This window comes from Carcharodon carcharias, chromosome 6, assembly GCF_017639515.1.
Source record: "Carcharodon carcharias isolate sCarCar2 chromosome 6, sCarCar2.pri, whole genome shotgun sequence".
Lineage (NCBI taxonomy): Eukaryota > Metazoa > Chordata > Chondrichthyes > Lamniformes > Lamnidae > Carcharodon > Carcharodon carcharias.
In genome coordinates, this window is record NC_054472.1 from 14,950,745 (window position 1) to 14,972,639 (window position 21,895).

At 46.2% G+C, this 21,895-nt stretch overlaps 1 protein-coding gene across 1 annotated transcript in view; it reads left to right on the forward strand.

The window, feature by feature from the left end:
• Nucleotides 1–21,895, forward strand: part of ofcc1 (orofacial cleft 1 candidate 1) — a 333,910-nt gene that overhangs the window by 197,503 nt on the left and 114,512 nt on the right. Inside the window, exon 20 of the mRNA XM_041190069.1 lies at nt 16,594–16,757. Within this exon, the coding sequence (XP_041046003.1) occupies nt 16,594–16,757 (164 nt within the window). The remainder of the gene's footprint in view (nt 1–16,593; nt 16,758–21,895) is intronic.

Genomic DNA, 21,895 nt, shown 5'->3' on the forward strand with positions numbered 1-21,895 from the left:
TCTTAAGTGGCCAATTAATGGCCACTTAAGGGCCGTTTCCTGCCCAGCCCCAATTTTTAGGCTGGTGGCAAGATTGAACGTCTGTGGGGGAAACCGGAAGTACAACAAATTTAAATGTCAGGCGGGAAGGGAGGGGGGCACCTCCACCAGAAGCCCCCTTCTGAAGTTGGGTGCACCCCCTGCTTTATGGTCCACGTGTTCTCCAATGACTCTTTGGATGGCAGGAAACAAGACCCGCCATCTGAAAAGTTCAGGCCATGGTGTAGTTCCCTCACTGTTTTAAGTGCCTCCAACACCTTTAGGCATTTGAGTCTACGTGTCACTATTATGCACATCAATGTGACTAAGGCGTTTTACAATGGGTATCATTCCTGTGGCCCTGCAGAGAACCTTATACAAAGCCTTGGTATTACCCACCACATGGGACACAGTATTCTAAGTGTGACCTAAAAAATGTCTTATACAAGCACAACATGGTTTGTTTTATTTTGTATTGAATCATTCTGACAAGGCAAGCTAATACCCTCATGAAACCCCTTGATGTCACAGGTTGTGCACCTTGAGAGAATTATTTATTATAACACCAATATCTTTTTCTTTCTCAACAGACTTCAGTTCTGTACTCGGTTGGTTATAAATATACTTGATATTTTGTTCTGCCAGGTGCATATAACTAATTTACCTCTAAGTGCCAAGCACATATCCATTTCCCCAGTGATTCAAGATCTGTTTGCAGTAATTTATTCTCAGTCATAACACTTGCACAGATCTTTATATCATTGAACATCCATCAGATTGTTCATAAACTTGCAGATCCTAACATCTCCATGCAGGTCAGTAAGGAAGACAATAAAAGCAATCGTCCTAACAATGATCTCTGGAACATCACTGGTAACCAGTCTAGAAGCAGACCCACAAATGTTAGTAACCACTTTTTGCCTATGGAAATGCGGTGAATTCTCCATCCACAACAACTTCCTACCATTTTCATAAATTCTGTCTCAAAGAGTAATCAATTGTGAGGTAACTTATCACAAGCTTTCTGAAAATCTAAGTCGACAATGTCTAATATCCACCAGCCTTGTAACTTCATAAAATTCAATCAAATTAGTAATTTATCTGAAACTGGATCGAATGCCTCTGGTAACACCTTCACTATCCAGATGATCATAGAGAGCATCGCGAATGATCACTTTATGAATTTGCGTATGACTGAAATCAACCTAATTAGTCTATAGTTCCCTGGTTCTTGACTTGTCACCCACTTGGACAATCAGAAGTTCTCAAAATTTGTCCAGTCCATGGAAACTAACCCCGTTTCTCATGGACTGTTAAAAGATAATCTTTGGCTGGACATCTTCCGAACCAGAAGAAGCCATACTTGGAGACATAGCTGCTTCTTCCCTTCCTCCTCTCCTGATCTTATCCAGGCTCAAATAAAGACCAATACCATCCCATCGGTTGGATCTTGTGGTAGGTCCACCCTACAGTTTACTAAGCTTTGCTTGTTAGCCCATCACTTGATGCCACACACTGGGCACATACTTTATTTCCTTTAGTTGCTAAGGCTCAAAAGCAGATCTGCTGCCGGGTGCTGTAAGACTACTGATGTCAAGACCACGGGGTGTTATTAGCAAAATTTCAGTTACATTCTCTATCTTTCATCTGAAGAAACCAATTTTGAAATAGTGTATGTTCACTCCTTGTGTCTTGTACCTGACACCCCCTGTCCCACATTCTTCATCGCATATGGGATTTATTGTGATGTCTAACGTCTGTCACTGTGTTTGCCTTGTTTGAGTTTCCTTACTACTTTGCAAGTGGGAAAACTGACTCGAGAAGTGTGAATTGAAGGAACGCTTTAATATAATTGATGGTCAGTTACTGTGTTTATTCCTCCACTGTGGACTGTTAGCTGTTTTAGATTTTTAATTCAGATACGAGCAATTGCCTATTGCATAGTTTGTAGTGATTCAAAACAAAAATGCTCGAGGGCATTTTAGACTAAAAGGAGTTATAGCACAAGGCAAACCAATACACGACATGGAATAGCTAGCAATATAATCATGTAATGCAGTATAAGGCGAGTGAATAAAAATTAAAGTTGCATGCTGTCCAATTCAACGTACATTTTAATACAAAGTGATTATGGGTGAACTCTGAAGTAAACCTCAACAAAATGATATACGTTGGCTTTGGCAGTTTGGCTGATGGAATGCCTGAAAGATTGAAAGGAATATTTTTGGTGTCTGACTGGCTTTCTTTTAGTGAAATAAAACAAATGCATTACTGATAATATATTAAACAGCTTACTCTATAAAATCTTATCAGTTCAAACACTGTCAGCTGTTTTTTAAAATAGAGAGTATTATTTACTAGGAAGTGAACACTAGTCTGTAATCTAATCAGAAGGTTCAGATGACATCATAAGGGGAAGAAAGAGTTGCATTTATATAGCACCTTTCATGACTAGAGAATATCCCAAATCAATTAATTATTTTTCAAGTGTGCTCACTGTTGTAATGTAGGAAGTGCAGCAGCCAATTTATGTATAGCAAGGTCCCACAAACAGCAATGTCATAATGACCAGATAATCTGTTTTTGTGATGTTGATTAAAGAATTAGTGTTGTCCAGGACACTAAGGGGAGCTCCCTCTGCCTTTCTTCAAAGCAGTGCCATATGATCTTTGTGCCCACCCGAGAGAGCACACAGGCTTCTTCGGTTTAACGTTTCATCCGCAAGATGGCACCACCGACAGTGCAGCACACCCTTTGCACTGCACTGGAGTGTCAGCCTAGAGCTTGAGCTCCAGTCTCTGGAATGGGACTTGAAACCACCCTTTGCTGACTCCAAGGCAAGTGTGCCACCCAACTGAACCATGACAGTGACAGTTGTACTATTTTAACAGTCCTCTAAACTCCCAAGATTAAATTACAACCTTGAATTCATTTTGTGGTCTCTGGTGACATTTTTGGAAAATAATCTGCCGATTTCATTCCATGTGAAAACATTCTTCCAGTTTGCACTATTTCTGGGAGGCTACAAAGTGAGTTATAGAAGAGTATGCTGTCACGCAGGATATCACAGCCAAATTCAATCCTACTCTCATCTGATCGCCATCCGTGAATTTTCCAGCAGAAGCCAATGAATTGCCATTAGGTCAGGAGAGTTGAGACTGACTGTGCAAAGCTGACTATTACTCTTGTTGTGATCAGTTAACTCAACACAGGCCTAGGAATTAACCAGATTGCTGGGAGCATCCTGGAAGTGATAAAAATGAAAAATAACCACAGTTGCCCTTACTAAAGTAATATTTTCAAGCAAAACCACTCCTTGTCTTGGCAGGTACTATTCACCATTCATACTTCACCAGTGCAGTAGAATATACTCAAACCAGCAGCAGCATTGTCTTCCCCTTATGAGGATGTAACATGGTTTGAATAGAATGTTCGCAACACAACTGATAGTATCCAATGGCAACGGGTGCATCCTTACTCTGTTAAGGGTCCTCATGCTTCTGGCCCATAGACATCCTCATATTCTCCTGTTGCTATCATCCCATTTTCTGCTGTTCAGCTCAATTTCAATTATGGTTTATTTTAAAATTCTCACCCTTGTTTTCAAATCCCTCCATGGCCTCGCCCCTCATTCCTTTGTCAATCTCCTTCAGCCCCCACAACCCTCTGAGATTTCTGCGTCCCTCCAATTCTGGCCCCCTTGCACATGCCCAGTTTTGATTCCACCATCGGCAGCCATGCCTTTACCATGCTGTCTTTCTTTAAGAGACTCCTTAAAACCTGTCACTTCCTCCAAGCTTTTCATCACCTTCCCCAGTGTCTCCTTGTGTGGCTCGGTGTCAAATTATGTTTCATAACACTCCTGTGAAGCGCTTTGGGATGTTTTCCCCTGTTAGAGGTAATATATAGAGCTAGCTCTCGTTGTTTAAATGATATAATTAGCAGGTTTGACATGCACGAATTACCAGAAGAGAGGGAGAAACATTTCCATGCACTGCATTTAGACAGAGGGAAAATATTTACTTGCTGTCTGTCATTTGCAATTTCCCGTCATTCTCTTTCACTTGGGAAGGAATAGTTAATTTTTTTTTATAAACGTTGAAAATTATGTTCCTGCTGTTAAAGGAATCAATGTATATTAAATGGGTTCACCTCTCTTTGGGCTAGATTTAATGGAGGTGATGGGTGTGTCACCCCCTGGCTGGAGAGCTGGTGGGAGCTTTGCATCGCTTCTTCCAGGAAAGGCCCATGAAATTCGGTCCCAGTCTCAGGCACTTAACTGGACACTGACGGGCCTTCCCCTGGTCTCAAGGACCTCGGGGGAAGAATGGCCACCCACCAGTGAGCAGCTGGCAGCTCAGCTGAACGGCAGAGTTAGCGGTGAGCAGGTGACGGCTGCTGTCCCAACACCCACCCATGGCCTAGGATTGTCGCTGGATCCCCAGTCACAGGTGACTGATAGTGGGGAGCCAGCTGGGTTTTGGGTGTGGGCACAGGCGGCAGTGTGGTTCGCGAGGTGTGAGTCATGGCGGAGGGAAGGGGGGGGAGGGTGGGGGGGAAAAGGGGTCAGCAGCAAAGGCCTTCCCATTGCCGCGTCCCTCAATCAGGCACTGAGAGCCTTTGAATGAGGCCACCCCCCCCAACCGTCCACCACCCCCCCCCCAAAAAAAAACCAGGAGCCCGCAAGCAACCCTGCACAGGCTTTTGCTTTTCGTTTTCCCCACATGGCGAGATCCCTGTCTGCCATCGGCATTAATTGCCCCACTTAAGGGGCTCAGTGGGTGGCGGGGTGGGAAGTCCGACCACGGGTCTTCCAGCCACAGACTTCATCAGGGTGGAGGTGGGAAGGTGGCAGGGTGTCCACCCACCACCCTCCTGCCTGATTAAATGACCCTACCCACCCCCCCCTCCATCTCCCCCACCCCCAGCACCAAACTCAGCACCGGGGAGGGCATTAAGTTACATCCATTGGCTGCACAGAAGTGTGACCAATGACCCCTTCTACACGCTGACCAGTTAAAAAAATCATAGGCATAAAAAAAATAGAAAATAAAGGAGGAATGAGTTCATTTTAGGCTTCGCAATACATAGGATGATTCAGGAGTCAGAGACAGCATCTGAAAAGCATCCCATGGGACTTGTTCCTGCAAGAAATTACTTTCAGCAAATTTCAACAGTGAAACTCTCCCCACCTCTAGTCTAACCAACCTGCGACTGGGGTGTGGGTGAAACTGTGCACTGTTCCACTTCTTCCCTTCAGATATTTCTGTTTGTGAAAGTAAACACAGTACGCCAAATGTTGCACAATCAAACTTTCAGGGCGATCGATGTCTGACCAGCATCTACACTGTAAATAGGAACAAGAGGAGGCCATTCAGCCTCTTGAGCCTGCTCTGCCATTTAATTAGACTGTGGGCGAACCTTATCAGTGTCCCTGCCTTTGTTCTATTACTCTTAATGTCCCAATCAGTCTCAGTTTTGAAGTTTTGAATTGATCCTGCAGCCTCAAAAGAATCCTAAGGGGAATGAGTTCTAGATTTCGACTACCCCGCTGGAAAGCACATCTTCAAATTAAGCCATTGGAGGAGCATATCAGCTAAAAATTTTAACCTAAACATGTCTGCTACAAGGTGAGAACATGATTCTTGATTAAATTGCTGCTAATTTATTACATGTTAGGACACATGCTGAACAGATTAAAGTGCTTTCCTGTGACTTCTAATTTCAACCTTTTAAGAATTAAATGTGATGCACAGCTTTAAAACGTGCATACATTATTAATCAAGAGTGACCTGCAAACATTATTCTCTTCACACTTCTTTCGTGCTTCCATTATGTGTCAGTCGTAGCTCAATCGGTAACACTCTTGCTCCTAAATCACAAAGTTCTGGGTTCATGTCACTCTTCAGGGCTTGAGCGCAAAATCCCGGCTCACACTCCACTTCAGTACCGAGGGGTGCTGCACTGTTGGAGGTGCTGTTTTTCTGATGAAATATTAAACTGTCTCAGGTGGATGGAAAAATTCCCATGACCCTATTTTGAACAGGAGCGGGGGAGTTATCCACGGTGCCTTGGTCAATGTTTATCCCTCTATCTGGTCATTATCACATCGCTGTTTGTTGGAGCTTGCTGTGCACAAATTGACTGCTACATTTCCTACATTACACCAGTTACTATACTTCAGAAAAGTACTTCATTGGTTGCAAAGCACTTTGAGATGTCTTGTGGTTGTGAAAAGTGCTATGGAAATGTAAGCCTGCCTTTTACTGAATGTCAGAAGGTAGAATTAGAAATGATACAGAATTATGTTGAATTTACAAGAAATAGGCCATTGGGCCCAGTAAATCTATGCTGGCGTTTAGGTTCCACACAGGTCTCCTCACGCCATACTTCATCTCACATCATCAGCATATCCTTCCAAAACAGAAACAGAAAATGCTAGAAAAACTCAACAGGTCTAACTGCAACAGTGGAGAGAAAAAACAGAGTTAACATTTCGAGTCCGTATGGCTCTTCCAAAGAGCTGAAGAGAAGTAAAATGTGATTAAATTTTTACTGTTTAACTGGGGTGGGGGGGTGGGGGGGGGTGGGTGGGTGGGGGGGAGGTAGGGTGGGGGTAGTGGGGGGGTGGAGGAAGTGAAACTGGATAGAAGGCCAGTGAAAGTTGGAGGCAAAGGAGAGGTTGCCAAAGATGTCATGGACAAAAGGACAAAGGGGTGTTAATGGTAGTGGTACTGGCTAAAGGAGGTGCTGATGGTGGCATTAAGGTCAGAAAGCAGAATGTGATAATAGCAGGAGAGCATATCCTTCCAGGCTTTTGTCCCTCATTTACTTATTTAGCTTCCCCTCAACTACTTGTGAAAATTCCACATTCTTTGGCTAAAGAAGTTTCTTTTGAATTATGTTGAATTTTCTATCAAGTCCACGATGCAATACACATAGTGCAGTTTAATTAAAGTGATTATTGGCCTCACAAAAAATATATACCAGGAGTCTTTAGGCGATGATAGTTTTTTTATCAGTTCAATTGGTTCATGTTGCCTCTGGTAGGAGCACGGTGCCTCATACCAGCAGATAAAGTTAACGCAATGCCATGCACAATATATCATGGTGGTGATGTTACAGTTCACTCAGGGAGTCCGAGTTGCTGGGGCAACATTCACTTTTACATGCATGTCATAGCCTGGAGCTGTGAATAGTGATGGTAGCGACTCCAACACTCTTTCCATCACATGGCTGACCAGGAACCTCACCAGCTCTTATCACCTGCCATTGGAGTGTGTTGAAAGGGTTTGCAGGTTGATTATCAACCTGTTTGGCCGCATTATAAAAACACACCTTCCTTGGCCATAAAGCTGCTGGCTCAGAGGCAGGAACACTATCCGCTGCAAGACCTCCTCACACTATATCATGAACAATGGCAAATAGTTGCTTGTGAGCTTGTAGCTGTGGGAGAGAAATTGGACAGCTTTGCACCCTTTCTCAGGCTTAAAATGGTTGCAGAAATGACGAGTTTTCCTGAGCGGTGTCATGTGCCCAAATGGTGGCAGAAGTGACCTTGATGCCATTTTGGATCAGGTGCTCGCCAGACACTCCTGGCAGCCACCTGAAACCTCTTAAAAGAGAGGCCTCTTAAAAGAACAGGGACAGCCCTTCATCTCCTGGCTCATGATTCCTGTCAGGAATTTGGACACAAATGTGGGGCATCGATGCAGTGAGAACCATGCAAGAAGGGGAGTTGCGATAGGGTGGATTATTGGCACTTTAAAACAAAGATTTTGGTGTGTGGACAGCTCTGGAGGAGTCCTTCAATATTACCCCCTAGGCGAATTTCAAGATTTGGGCTCATCTTCTGCATGTTGCGCATCTTCACAATGTAAAGGTAGAAGCTCTGGAGGAGGAGGAACATGAAAATGGAAATAAGGAAGCAGAGGATAATGAGGAAGAGTGAGGCTCAGCATACTACTGGAGTTGTAAGGCAACAAATTATTGAAGAGCAACTCTCTTGAAGAATCCCTCCCTGCCCCAATTTGAGATCTCATCCATTCTTTACACCCACCATCTGGATGCCCTCAAACACTACAACTTAATGGGGGCTGTTTTTACATCACTAACAACATTAAGACCAATAGCAATCCACAAAAAAAGTGAAATGCTCCAACATACTTCGTCATTCTTGATTTGACAACTACTTCAATTGAACTTGTACAAGACACAAGTTCGGCTTCAGCTGGAACGTTGCGTCCAGTCCTGGGGGCCACGCTTTTGGAAATATGTGAAGACATTGGAGAGAGTGCAGAAAGATTCATGGGAATGGTTCCAGGGATGAGCAACTTCAGTTACAAAGATAGATTGAAGAAGTTGGGATTGTTTTCCTTGGAGAAGAGAAGGTTGAGAGGAGATTTGATAGAGGTATTCAAAATCATGAGGGGACTGGACAAAGTAGATAGGGAGAAACTTCCCACACGTGAAAGGATTGAGAACAAGACCGTACACATTTCAAGTAATTGGGAAAAGAAACAAAAGCGACAAGAGAAAAACTTCTTCACACAGCGAGTGGTTAGGATGTGGAATGCATTGCCTGAGAGCGTAGTGGAGGCAGGTTCAATCGAGGAATTCAAAAGGGTATTAGATTGTTATCTGAAAAGGAAGATCGTGCAGAGTTACGGGGAGAAGGCGGTTTATGACACTAGCTGAGTTTTTCATTCGGAGAGCCACTGCAAACATGATGGGCCAAATGGCCTCCTTCTGTGCTGTAGCATTTTTGTAATTCTGTGCTCGAAGGGAACTAAAAATTATTCTTGAACAAACCTCTATTGCATGTCTTCTATGATCTGCCTAGTCAAGTGCCCCTATGAAACTGTTCCCCGCTGGCAATAGTTTGGGAGGTGGAGGACTGATCCATTAAGGATGCTTGAGATAGCCTTAGTGGGTGACCTCCAGGAACTCAGGCCATTGAGTATGGCTGCAGACCACAGTGTCTAAGCATCAGCCAGGCAGCTCTGCCCTGCTGGCTGTCTGGCATCAATAAGGGCACTGGATGCTAGGCTGGTGGGGGATCTGGCAAGGATGCTGTCCAAGGCAGGACAGCATCTGTCTCCCCTGTGGAGACAGTGCTACTTTCATTGGGTCTGCACCTCAGTGAAAGGACATAAGAGTGAAGTGACAGGCGAAGAGTGATGGGAATTGGGGAAGGTTGTGAGCGTAAGGGCTACAGATAATGTAAGGCTAAGCAGAAAGTAATGAGAGATACGAGTTAGGAATCTGACCTTAGTGACCCTTGTTAGGGTCATTTTTATGTTTTGCTTTATTTGGCGAATGCTCGCTGCACCCTTGACATTAACACAGTTGGTGCTTGAAACAATACAGGCAGAGAGACCAATTGAACTGAACAAACAATAGTAGTTTATTGGAACCAAGAACAGAGCACTAACACCATGGGGCAGAATCTTCTGCCTGCTGGGTGGGTGGGCCTGACCCAATCTCCGGCGGGCAGGGAGCCGATCCCCACCGGAGAAGCGGGCCCTGCCACCATTTTATGTGGACGGGCCAATTAAGGCCCGGTCAGCGTGACATCCAGGGGGAAGCGCTTTGCGCTCCTTGTGTGAGCGGGGGGGGGATTCCCCATAAGCGAGAGTGCGCTCTTTCACACATGCGCCTGAAAGAGCGCACATCTCCCCGAGGCTAAGTGCAGCCTCAGGGAGATCGCTGACACTTATAAAAATATGAAAAATAGAAAAACAAAATTCCCTAACATGTCCCCCTCTTGTGACAATGTCACATGAGATGGGACATGTTCATAATTTACATAATAACTTTATTAAACTTTTTAAAACCCTACATGAAACCTCATCCCACCACTGGATGAGGTTTCATGTTTTATCTATTCCCCGCCGGGGCTCCTGGCCGACCCGCCAGCCTTAAGGTCGGACAGGCAGGTCCTTTAATTGTTTAAATGATCCTGTCAATGGCCTCAATTGGCCGTTAACAGATTGGCGGGCGCACAGCTGATTTTGCTGCGCCTGAAAATTTAAATGGGGCGGGATGACATTGGGGGTTCCGGCCAACTTCATCCTGTGTCATTTTACGTGTTGGCGAGCAGGCCCCGCCCCCTGCTTGCTGGCGGTAAAATTCTGCCCCATGTGTGATTCCTCAATCACCTTCAGGTCTAGACTTACAGTTACCCAAGAAGCCCATCCTGTGTAGCGATTGGTCAATACAGTCACATGGTCAACTAACTACATTCTCTTAAAGGTAGCACTTCACTTTACCACATCCCTCCCCTTTTACTTGAAAGTACAATTGACAAGCATCACAACATCCCAAATATCTACGTGAATAACTATTTACAAGTCAAGTCTCTCAGGAGGCTTCCTCGGATATGTTGAGCGTCGTAGCTCAACAGCTAGGGCTGGTTTTCCCAAGACCCCCTTTTCAGGGGTCATCTGTCCACCAGGCTCTTCGGTGGAAGTGGGCAAGTTTGTATCTTTGACTCTCTCGGATCCAACAGGCCCCATTGGTGCTTCCAAATCATGTGACAATTCTTCCATGTGCAGTGCAGACTCAATTGCAAATGATGACAGCATTCCTTCTTGAGGGACTGTCTCTCTTCCCTGGAGATAATCCACGTGTTGTCTAATTAGTCAGCCATTTACCGACACATTATAGGAGAGAGATCCTGTCACGGCACTCACTTCCACTAATATCCAATTGGGCCCATCTCCAAAATTCTCTGCAAGAGCCATGTCGCCCACTGTGAAGTTTCTTTCATGATTATGGCCATCATGTCTAGCCTTCTGGGTCTCTTGGCTACTCTCCAATCTCCCCCCTAAATTCAGCCTGATAACAGCTAGACAGGTACAGAGATGCCTCTTCATTAGTGATTCAGCGGGTGCAATACCGGTGGTCAGGATGGCCATGTGTGGTGCCTCTGGTATGTGAACAGGAACCGTGACAGCCTGGTGCTGATGGAATTCCCGTCCAGCTTTTTCATCCCGCACTTAAAAGTTTGGACCGCCCGCTCAGCCAAACCATTAGAGGCGGGGTGGCAAGGTGAGGTTTTGATATGAGTTATTCCATCGAGGGTTGTAAACCTGTGAAACTCCCTGCTGGTAAATATTGTCTGACATGAGCACCTCTGGTAACCCGTGCACTGCAAAACCCTGTCGCAAGGGGTTAATGGTAGCGGCAGATGTGAGTGAACGGACTTTGTAGACATCCATCCACTTGGAATAGGCGTCTGTTAGTAAAAGAAACATCGTACTCAAGAAGTGCCCCACGTAGTTGATGTGGAGGCACACCCATGGCTGCCCTGGCCATTCCCAGGGGCGCAGTGGGGCTAAGGCGGGGGGTGGGTGTAGCTTTTGTATCTGCTGGCATTGAAGACATCTTTTGACTAGGGTTTCGGTGTCCACCTCCATCCCTGGCTATCACAAGTAGCTGCGCGTGAGCATCTTCATCCTACTAATGGCAGGGTGAGCGCTATGTCATTTGGCCAGTAATGGCTTTTGCCCTTTCAGGGGCACGATAACCCTTGCTGCCCAGAGCAATATGCAATCCTGGCAGGTGAGCTCATATCTGTGATTGAAATAGGGCTTCAAGTTGTCAGACTTTGTTTCACTTGCCCATCCATTCAAGACCTGCTCCTGGACGTGAGATAAAAGTGGACCTTGGCTTGTCCACTCATGGATTTGTTTGGCCTGGACAGGAGAGGAATCCAAAAAATTTAGTTCTAAGTCAAGTTTCTGGGGAATTGGAACCTTCACGTTGTTATCCGGCAGGGGGAGGTGACTCAGCGCGTCAGCATGTGTGGTCTGGCTTCCCGATCGGTGAATAAAAGTGTATTCGTAAGCAGCCAATGTCAGTGTCCACCTCTGGATTCAAGCAGATGCGATGGTGGGTATTGCCCTATCCTCTCCAACTAAGCCCCGCTGAGGCTTGTGGTCGGATATAATGTGAAAATGGCGACCGTGGAGATATTGATGGAATTTTCGAACGCCAAACACAACAGAGAAGCCCTCCTTCTCAATTTGAGAATATCGTTGCTCTGCAGCACTGAGGGTGCGAGATGTATAAGCAATGGGTCGTTCAGAGCCATCCACCATCCGATGTGAAAGTCCAACCCCTACTCCATAAGGGGATGCGTCGCAAGTTAAAACCAATTCTTTCTTTGGGTCAAAGTGGACCTGTAGGGTCAATGATCTTAACAGTTGCTTTATCTTCAGAAACGCCCCCTGGTGCGGAGCTTGCCAAATCCATTTTTGGTTTTTCTTAAGCAATGTGTTTATGGAGCCAGTACAATTGATAGATATGGGAGAAATCACCCATAGTAGTTTATCATGACTAAGAAGGCCTTTAGTTCTTTAGTGTTCCTCAGTGCAGGTGCCTTGTGAATAGCCTTGACCTTCCTTCCACGGGATGCAGGCCCTGCGGGTCGACCTGATGGCCCAAGTAAGCTCCCTCTTTTGCTTGGAAATTACATTTTCCTCACTTCAAGCACACCCCCACTTGTGAGAAGCGCTTCAGCACCTCCTCCGAATTAGCTAAGTGTTCTCTGTCTGTTTGTCCAGTGACTGAGACATCATCTGGACAAACTACAACATGGGGCAGACCCTGAAGCAGATTTTCCACGGTACGCTGGAAAATAACACATGCCAACGAGACCCCAAAGAGTGGTCGAGAATATTGATACAATCCTCGATGTGTATTGATGGTCACCAATTCCCGAGAGCCTTCTTCCAACTCTACCTGCTGGTAGAGGCGTGGCTCATGTCAAGTTTTGAATATGTGATGCACCCTGCCAATTTCGAATATAGTTCGTCAATTTTAGGTATCAGGTGTCTATCAAATTTGGCCACTCTGTTTACGGTTAACTTATAGTCACCAAATAAGCGAACACTTTGGTCTGGCTTAGTACGGGTACAATGGGTGCCGCCCATTCGGAAAATTGCACCGGTTGTAAGATACCCAACTTTTCCAGCCTGTTTATTTCGGTCTCAACCTTGTCCCATAGAGCATAAGGGACTGGTCTGGATCTGATAAATCTGGGGCTTGCATTAGAGTCCATGTGGATTTTGGCTTCTAGCCCATGAATCCTTCCTAGCTCATCACTGAAGATGGAAGCGTACTTTTGTAACAATTCCTGTAAGTTTCTCGTTCTGAATTGAAAAATCTTGGCCCATTGCAATTTAATCTTTTTGAGCCAGTTGCGACCAATTAAACTGGGGCCTGTCCAGCTGCTACTATAAGGTGTAAATTTGCAGACCGATCCCCATACTGCACCAAGACTTGACATATCCCGTTCATGCTTATTTCTTCACCCGTATATATTTTTAATTTAGAGCCCGGTTGTTCCAAACTTAAAGGATGGACTCCTTTATTTAAGTGTCTGAACGTATGTTCTCCTATGATGGACATCAATGCGCCAGTATTGACCTCCATCCTGATAGGTTGTTCATTGACTCTAATGACTACCTGGATTGGCTCAGTTTTACCCACTTTCAGGTTGTACAATAACTAGATGTCAGATTCTGCTTCCTCTGGTTCTTGAATAAGACAGATTTCGCAATTTCCTCCTTTGTTTTTAAAATGCTGTCTCAGCCGATCTCGACAGTGCCGCATTATGTGACCATTGCGGTGGTAGAAAAAGCATTCGGTGTTTCTGAACTGCCGATTGCCTGCAGGCTGCTTGGATGCATTTCTCTCATTGATGTCATGGGTTTTCACTGTAGCACTGTTGATCTTCTGTACATTGTGGGCATTCCCCCCCTCTCTACGCAGTCCAACGTTTTTACATCTCTTGTTACCGGCCCTTTCAGCTCTACAAGATGGACGGCACCATTTTGTAGAGCTTTTATTGCCTCCGAGTCTCTGACAGCGCTCTCCATGGCTGTTGCCAATTCTAATGCCTTACTGAAGTCTAGATTAGTTTCAGATAGCAATCGCTTTTGAATAGCATCGTCCCCGATTCTGCATGTCAATCGTTCTCTCAAAATGTCACTAATTGAAGTTCTGAACTCACCATAGTGCGTTAATCCCTTTAAAGCAGCCACATAGCCAGCCATTGCCTCTCCTGGAAGTCCATTCCTGGAATTGAATTTAAAACGCTGCATAGTGGCTGAGGGCTTTGTTTTCAGGTGGTTTTTTACATTGTTTGCTAACACATCGAAAGTCTTCGTATCGGGGGTGTTGGGTGATGTGAGGCTGCGGATCAGCCCTTACGTTTTGCTCCCACATGTGGACAAAAAAATCGCCCTCTTGTCCTCCCCCGCGATGTCATTAGCGGTAAAGAAGAATGCTAGGTGTTCGACATACTGAGACCAGTCATCGGAAACGGGCTCGAATGGTTCAAGATGCCCAAACCGTGGCAACTCGATGACTAAGGAGAATGCGTTTTCAAACAGCTTTCAGGGTAGTGGTGAAGTAATGTGGCTGGCTTACCGCGGCTTTCTTGTTTGTCGTCAATTGATCCGGTTTATCCTCGTCGCCATTTTTATGTTTTTGGTTATCAGGTTTGCTTCATCCAGCGAACGCTCACTGCGCCCTTGATATTTACACGTTAGTTGGTGCTTGAAGCAAAACAGGCAGAGAGGCCGATTAGCTGAACAAACACTGGCAGTTTATTGGAACTAAGAGCAGAGCACTAACATCATGGGGAAATGAGGGAGCGGGCGCGGGCAGGCGCCCCTCCAATCACCGCCCCCGATTGGGGGGGGCGTGCCGCCATTTTGCGTGGGTGGGCAAATTAAGGCCAGCCCAGCGTGACGTCCGCCAGGAAGCGCTAAATACTCCCTGTGGTGGAGGGGGGTGGTGGGGTTCCCTCAGCCGGGAGTGCACTTTTTCGCGCATGCGCATGCAAGTTTTATTGGAACCTTTCTTAAAAATTTAAATACCCTCATGAAACCTCATCCCGCCCGTGGATGAGGTTTCATGCTTTTTCCGAAGCCCGCTAGGGCTCCCGGCCTGTCCCATCAACCTTATGGTTGGATGGGTGGGTCCATTAACGACCTTAATTAGTTTTTCAATGGCCTCAATTGGCCGTTGACAGGTCGGCGAATGCACAGCTGACTCGGCTGCACCCCCGCCGACTTGAAAGTGGAAATGACGAGGGGTGACGTCAGGAGTTCTGCCCGACATCATCCCACGGCATTTTACGCATCGGCAAGTGGGCCCCGCCCCCGCTCGCCGACCAGAAGACCCTGCCCCATGTGTGCTTCCTCAGTCACCTCCTGCTCTAGACTTACAGTTACCCAAGAAGCCCGAGCTGTGTAGTGATTGGTCAATACAGTCACATGGTCAACTCACTACATTCTCTTAAAGCCACATGGCACTCCACTTTACTACAGTCATCCAGCTTGTATCTGCAGTGCAGCCAGGTTCTCAGTGCAATGTTTCCGATGCTCATTCACCCTGTAGCAGTGCTTCCCAAACCTTTTCCCACTGTGACCCTATTTAGAGGCTTCAAAGTTGCCATGACCCCTCAGTGGGAGTGGGGTATGACAGGGTGGGAGTGGATGGGTGGAGAGACCTGTGAGAGCAGTGGGGGAGGGGTGTGTGTGGTGGGGGGTGGGTGTGGGATGTTTGTGGTGGAGGGGATTGAAGGGGAGAGACCTACAGTGAGGTGGTGGAGGGGAGAGAGAGACCTGTCAGATTGGGGAGGGGGGAGTTTTTAACCTTCACATGATTTTAAAAGCTTACCTGTCAGTGAGCTTTTTGAGGCAGGGATCAGGCTTCAAGCGTTGGTCACTTAGGCCGCACCCACATTTAAAAAGGAGTTAAAGGGGCTCCACAGCTGTGATCATTCAGTCGGAGCTTCATGGCAGCCATTGCTGCTGCAGAGCTTGTGACCCCAGAATGATATCCTCTGCCCGCTCATGGTGGCACTTTGGCCAAGAAATATTCCTCCCCTTGGCTGGTAAGAGGACAGCTCTCCTCTTTCTGCCCTCCTCCGCAAACACCTTCAAAGGAAGTGTCTGAAAAGCCGCTGAGGTCCTTGCAGCCCCTCCTCTACCCGCCGTTTTCAGAAGCTTGAACTCCTGTCGCCTGTAGCCAAAGTGCACCTCCCCATTTCCAGGTGCGGTCTGCTTTGGAAAAATTAACAGGGATGCTTAATTCTCCTGCTCCCATTAAGCGAACTACAAATCAACAGCACGAGTCGAGCTAGCGCCCCACTGACTCCAATCAAATGGGGCATGGCACCATTTAGAGGCCTTTGCCCACATAGTCAAGAGTACGCGCTGATCATTTTGCAACCCAAAACGGGCCTAAATCAATCTCCCTCCCACTGTGTATTAAGCTAACGCAAGATATTGGTTGTGCGGCATGAGCAAGTGAAACATTTTGTTGAACGTTATATAATCTGCATAGAAATGGTGCAGAAATGCAGATGCAGCCTGCAAATTTCTATAAGTTGGTGACAGCTTTGTGTGTAACTAACTGTATAATTAAGCAGAAATTTGGATTGTAATACTACCCGCTATCCCTGCACAATTGTTAATGTGCCAATGACTAGCTGTGAATTGAAAAGCACACAGAAATTGTTTTATGAAACACTGATTGGCGTATCTTGCTTTTCAGCGCCTGGCTTACAGTACAGATAGTCCAATAGCAGATGCAGCCAAGCTTTACTGGCTGTTTTACAGAAGGCAACATTCTGGGATCCCTGGCATACTGATTACAGTCATCTTGTACATTGTGATGTTCATTGGTTCTCTTATAATTCTCTATTTCTATTTCTTAAGGTAAGAATATTTCAGTAACTTGTCAAGTGCTTTTTCAGAAGGTGGGAGGTGGGGGCTATTTAATTGTGTTGAACTCATTTGCGTCCCCCCCAGCCCCCACCCCCGCCGACAGTTGCTAAGATTCAGTGAAAACTGAAAACAGCTGGAAGAGGTGAGAAAATAGGACACTGAGTTCCCTGTAACCTCAGAAGCTTTTGATGATATTTACAGGACAGCACTGTGTTTAACTTTACGCAAGTATTGATGTCTGTCAGGGTATTTTTTTAACTCCTCTGGTAGGCACAGATAATTTGCTAATACACCAACATACGCTGATATTTCGACAGTCTGTACTTTAACAGAAGGTTGGGTTCACATGTGAGGGGAGAAATCTGTCAAAGTGCTTTGCACTGCTTTGAGCTGAAAAGCTGTCTGGCCTATCAAGCTGGTACTTCATGGCTTCTGTTTAACATTACTCCTCCATTGTGCCTTTTCTGTCTTTCTACCAGCGTTTTGATCTTGTTCCTTGTCGCAGAGAATTACATAGAATTCACAGCACAAGAAACAGGCCATGCAGCCCAACTATTCAGTGCAGAGGTTTATGTTCCCTTCCCATTCTATTTCTTCTAATGCTATCTGTGGGTGGAATTTAATGCCTTCCCTTATGGGAAGTTTTGCGGTGGGGGTGGGGGGGGTGTGGCATTTAATCAGGCGGGAGAGCGGCGTGTAGGGACGCCGCTACATTCCCACCACTGTCCTGATTAAGTCCACGGCGGGCAGGCTCATGGACAGCCTTCCTGCCGCACTGCCAATTGAAGCCCTTATGTAGGAAATTAATGCCCACTTTAGGGCCTCATCCCACCACCGCTGGTATTCAACCAGCAATGGGCAGCAGGGTGGGGGTGGGGGGTGGGTAGGGTGGACTTGCCATTCAGGAAGCGCAACAGGCAAACCTTGTTGGGCTTGCTTGTTGACTTCTGGTGGCGGTGGTATGGGGTCCCTTGTCCAAAGGCAGTCAGTGCCTGATCAAGACACCCGGCTTCGGGAAGGAGGGGGGCCCCTGAGAGCCTGATCGGGTATCAGTTATTTATAATCTATATTCATTACAAGGAGAATAACATTGATGCATTTGAAAGGAAGCTTGCTGGATATAGGAGGGGCAAAGGATATGTAAGGCTGTAGTTAATGGAGGTGACGGGGGTCTTGTTCACTGGCTCTTAGGAAAGGCCTGCTGCGTTATGTACCAATCAGGCTCTTAACTCACCATCATTCAATTGTGGTCTGGATTTCTCGGCAATCCTGGGCCTAGGGTGGGTGTATTATCGTCAGCGGCCACTGCCTCCCCCATAACGCTGCTGAGAGAAGAGTTGCCGACCACTGATTGGCCAGCAGCTCTCAGCACACGGGATTTCTGTCCTCGGGTCCTTTATCCCAGAGAAGCCCACTGCTGCCTGGTTAAGAGCCTGATCGGTACTTAACGCAGCAGGCCTTCCCTAAGAGCCAGTGAACAAGACCCCCATCACCTCCATTAACTACGGCCTTACATATCCTTTGCCCTTCCTGTATCCATCAAGCTTCCTTTCAAATGCATCAATGTTATTCTCCACAACTACTCCTTGTAATTAATATAGATTATAAATAACTGATACCCGATCATTCATCCTTGTTGTACTCCACTAGTTACATACTGCCAACTTGAAAATGTCCAGTTTATCCCTACTCTTTGCTTCCTGTGCATTCTGGGTGACCAAATGTCCCTTATTTTATGATATTGTCCCATTATTGAGACCACAGCCCTGGGTTCCCGTGCTTTATGCATCTGGGAGGCTGTTTTTCACCTAATTTAGGCCTTTAAATTTTGTGCATGCACAGTAGCTGCTCTCCTCCCGTTTTCGCTCTCCCATAGCTCTGGCAGCACCCCTCACTCCTCCCACACCCCCGCCTCATCTCTCCACACCCCCGCCGCCACTGCTCTCACAGCTCTGGCACAGCCCGCCTCTCCACCGTGCCCCCCTAGTCTCTCAGCTCTGGCAATTCTCCCCCCTCCCCCTCCCCTCCAACATGCCCCATACTAGAGTGTCCCTGTGTCCATTTACCAATCCTCCATCCGCACTAATAACTTACCCTCAACTGCACAAGACAAACTTCTGCTTAGCAGCTTATCAAATGCCTTTTGGAAATCCAAATGTGTTACATCCACTGGTTCCCCTTTATCTATCCTACTAGTTACAATCTCAAAAAAAACTCCAGTGGATTTGTCAAACATGGTTTCTCTATTGTAATACCACATTGACCCTGTATGACCATACTGTAATTTTCTAAATGCATTTTCTAAATGATGATAGATCCTAGCATTTTCTGGATGACTGATGTCAGGCTAAATCGTGGCCTGTAGATTTCTGCTTTCTCTCTCCTTTCTTGCGTAGCAATCTTACATTTGCCAACATCCAGTCCATTCTAGAATCAAGGCAATTTTGGAAAATCATAGCTAGCGCACCCATTATCGCTGCAGCTACCTCATTTAGAACCCTTGGATGTAGGTCATCAGCTCCTGGAGATTTGTCAATCTTTAGACCCCCTTGGTTTCCCTAATGCTGTTACTCTGCTGATATTAATTACCCTAAGTACCGCACTATCTTATTAACCCCTCCGCAACATCAAAGAAATGGCAAAGCTGAGTTTTTATTTAAATCAATCTGGAATTTCACACTTTCGCTCTTCTGCTTCAGTGTAGAACTCTCTATTGCTTGTTTGATGTTTCAACCTCAGTTTCCCCATGATCGATGTCTCCCATGGCTACCAGAACAGCCAATGATTGATGCTTTTGTGCACCTCTGATACCTCTCTCTCCCCCACCCCATTCTCTGAGCTATGCCTCTGTCAATTGATAACTCCTGCAGCTTGCCAGACCCACCACTGGGTCGATGTCTCAGTCTCCCCTGGCTACCTACGATTGATGACTGTGTCATGTGTGCGGGTAAAGCCACCTTCTCTCCCATTGCAGGTTTTCTAACTTTTAAAAAGGTTTTTATCAGGTAACTTTTTTGATAAACAAGAATTAAATGGGATTTTAAATCAAGCTGACATTAAGGTTTAATCCTATGTTGGACACTAAAATGATTAAACAAGTGAATAATGTATTGAATTTTCCTGTAAAAATCCAAGGATACACTTAGTTTTTTGTCTCTTCCAGAGAAAGATTTAAACTGTATCATTGGCTATTTAAAGATCATGGACAAAGTTCTCTTCTGGAATCCCATTCAAAATTGGTCGGGATTCCGGCTGGTGAGAGGCTGCAGTTAGGGAGTGTGTTTAAATAGCTTAAAACCAGTGAAAGGTGTCATTTATAAAGAAGTAGCTAAGTGGATTTCAGTAAGGAACACCAGCAATAGGGAAGTAAAGTTAAATGAAGTCAAAGTGAAATAATGTAATAAAGTAAACCAAAGTAAGATAAAGTTAGCGTAAGGGTAGTAAAGTTACTAGTAATTTATTCTACTCATTCTACTTACTCTTAAGTGTAATAAATAGCTTTTAGAGTTATGGGGTGGCAGGTCAGCTTGGCCAAGTGGAGTGTACATCCTGCAGGATGTGTGAAGTTATGGATGCACCATGTGTCCCTGATAAACACATCTGTAGGAAGTGTCACCAGCTGCACAAGCATGAGCTCCAGGTTTCAGAATTTGAGTGGCGGCTGGAGTCACTGTTGTGCATCCTTAAGGCAGAGGACAATGTGGATAGACAGTTAGGGAGGTGGTCACACCACAGATCAGAAGTGTACAGCCAGAGAGGGAATGGGTAACCGTCAGGCAGTATAAGAAAACTAGGCAGATAGTGCAGGAGTCCCTTGAGTCTATCCTGCTTGCCAATCAGTTTTCTATTTTGGATGCTGATGAGGGCGATGGTTCCTCAGGGGAGTGCAGCCAGAGCCAAGCCACTGGCACCACAGGTAGCTCAGCTGCATAGGGTGGAGGAAGAGGAATGGAAGGGCAATAGTGATAGGGGATTCCATAGTCAGGGGATCGGACAGGCATTTCTGCAGCAGTAACCGTGGGCAGAATTTTGCCGTTGGCAAGCTGGGGTCGGGACCCACTCACCGACGCCTAAAATGATGCGGGATGATGCTGGGCGGAACCCCCGATGTCACCCCGCCCCATTTAAATTTTCAGGAAGGTGGGGGCGCAGCAAAATCAGCTGCTGGCCCACCGACCTGTCATTGGCCAAATGAGGCCATTGACAGAGTCAATTAACCAATTAAAGTACCTGCCCGTCCAACCTTAAGGCTGGCGGATAGGCCAGGAGCCCCGGCGGGAACTAGCTAAAACATGAAACCTCATCCAGCGGCGGGATAAGGTTTCATGTAGGGTTTTTTAAATTGTAATAAAGTTGTTCTGTAAATTATGAACATGTCCCAACTCATGTGACATTGTCACATGAGGGGACGTGTAAGGGATTTTTTTTTCTATTTTTAATATTTTTAAAAGTCCAGGTGATCTCCCTGAGGCCGCACTTAGCCCACTTAAAATGGTGGTGTGGAGCCAATGGCGATTGGCTCTATGCCCGCCGACGATTGGGTTGGACCTGCCCACCTGACAGGCAGAAAATTCTGCCCCATGACTCCAGGATGGTGTGTTGCCTCCCTGGTGCCAGGGTCAAAGATGTCACGGAACGGCTGCAGGACATCCTTTGGGGGGGAGGGGGAATCAGCCAGAAGTTGAGGTCCACATTGGTACCAACCGCATAGGTAGGAAGAGGGAGGAGGTCCTGAAAACAGATTTCAGGGAGTTAGGAAGGAAATTAAAAAGCAGGACCTCAAGGGCAGTAATCTCAGGATTACTCCCAGCTAGTGAGCATAGGAGTAGGAGGATTAATCGATTGAATACGTGGCTGGAGAACTAGTGTAAGAGGGAGGGCATCAGATTTCTACTGCATTGGGACCAGTTCTGGGGCAGATAGGATCTGTACAAGCTGGACGGGTTACATCTTAACAGGACTGGGATTGATATACTCCTTGCTGTTGGGGTGGGTTTAAACTAGCTTCTTGGGCGGGAGTTGGGTTGGGGGTGGGGGGGGTGGTGGGGGGGTGGGGGGAGGGGGGGTGAGGCGGACACAGGTTGGGGCAGAAGGGAACCTGAGGGGTGGCCCAAATTGGAAGAAAGTAA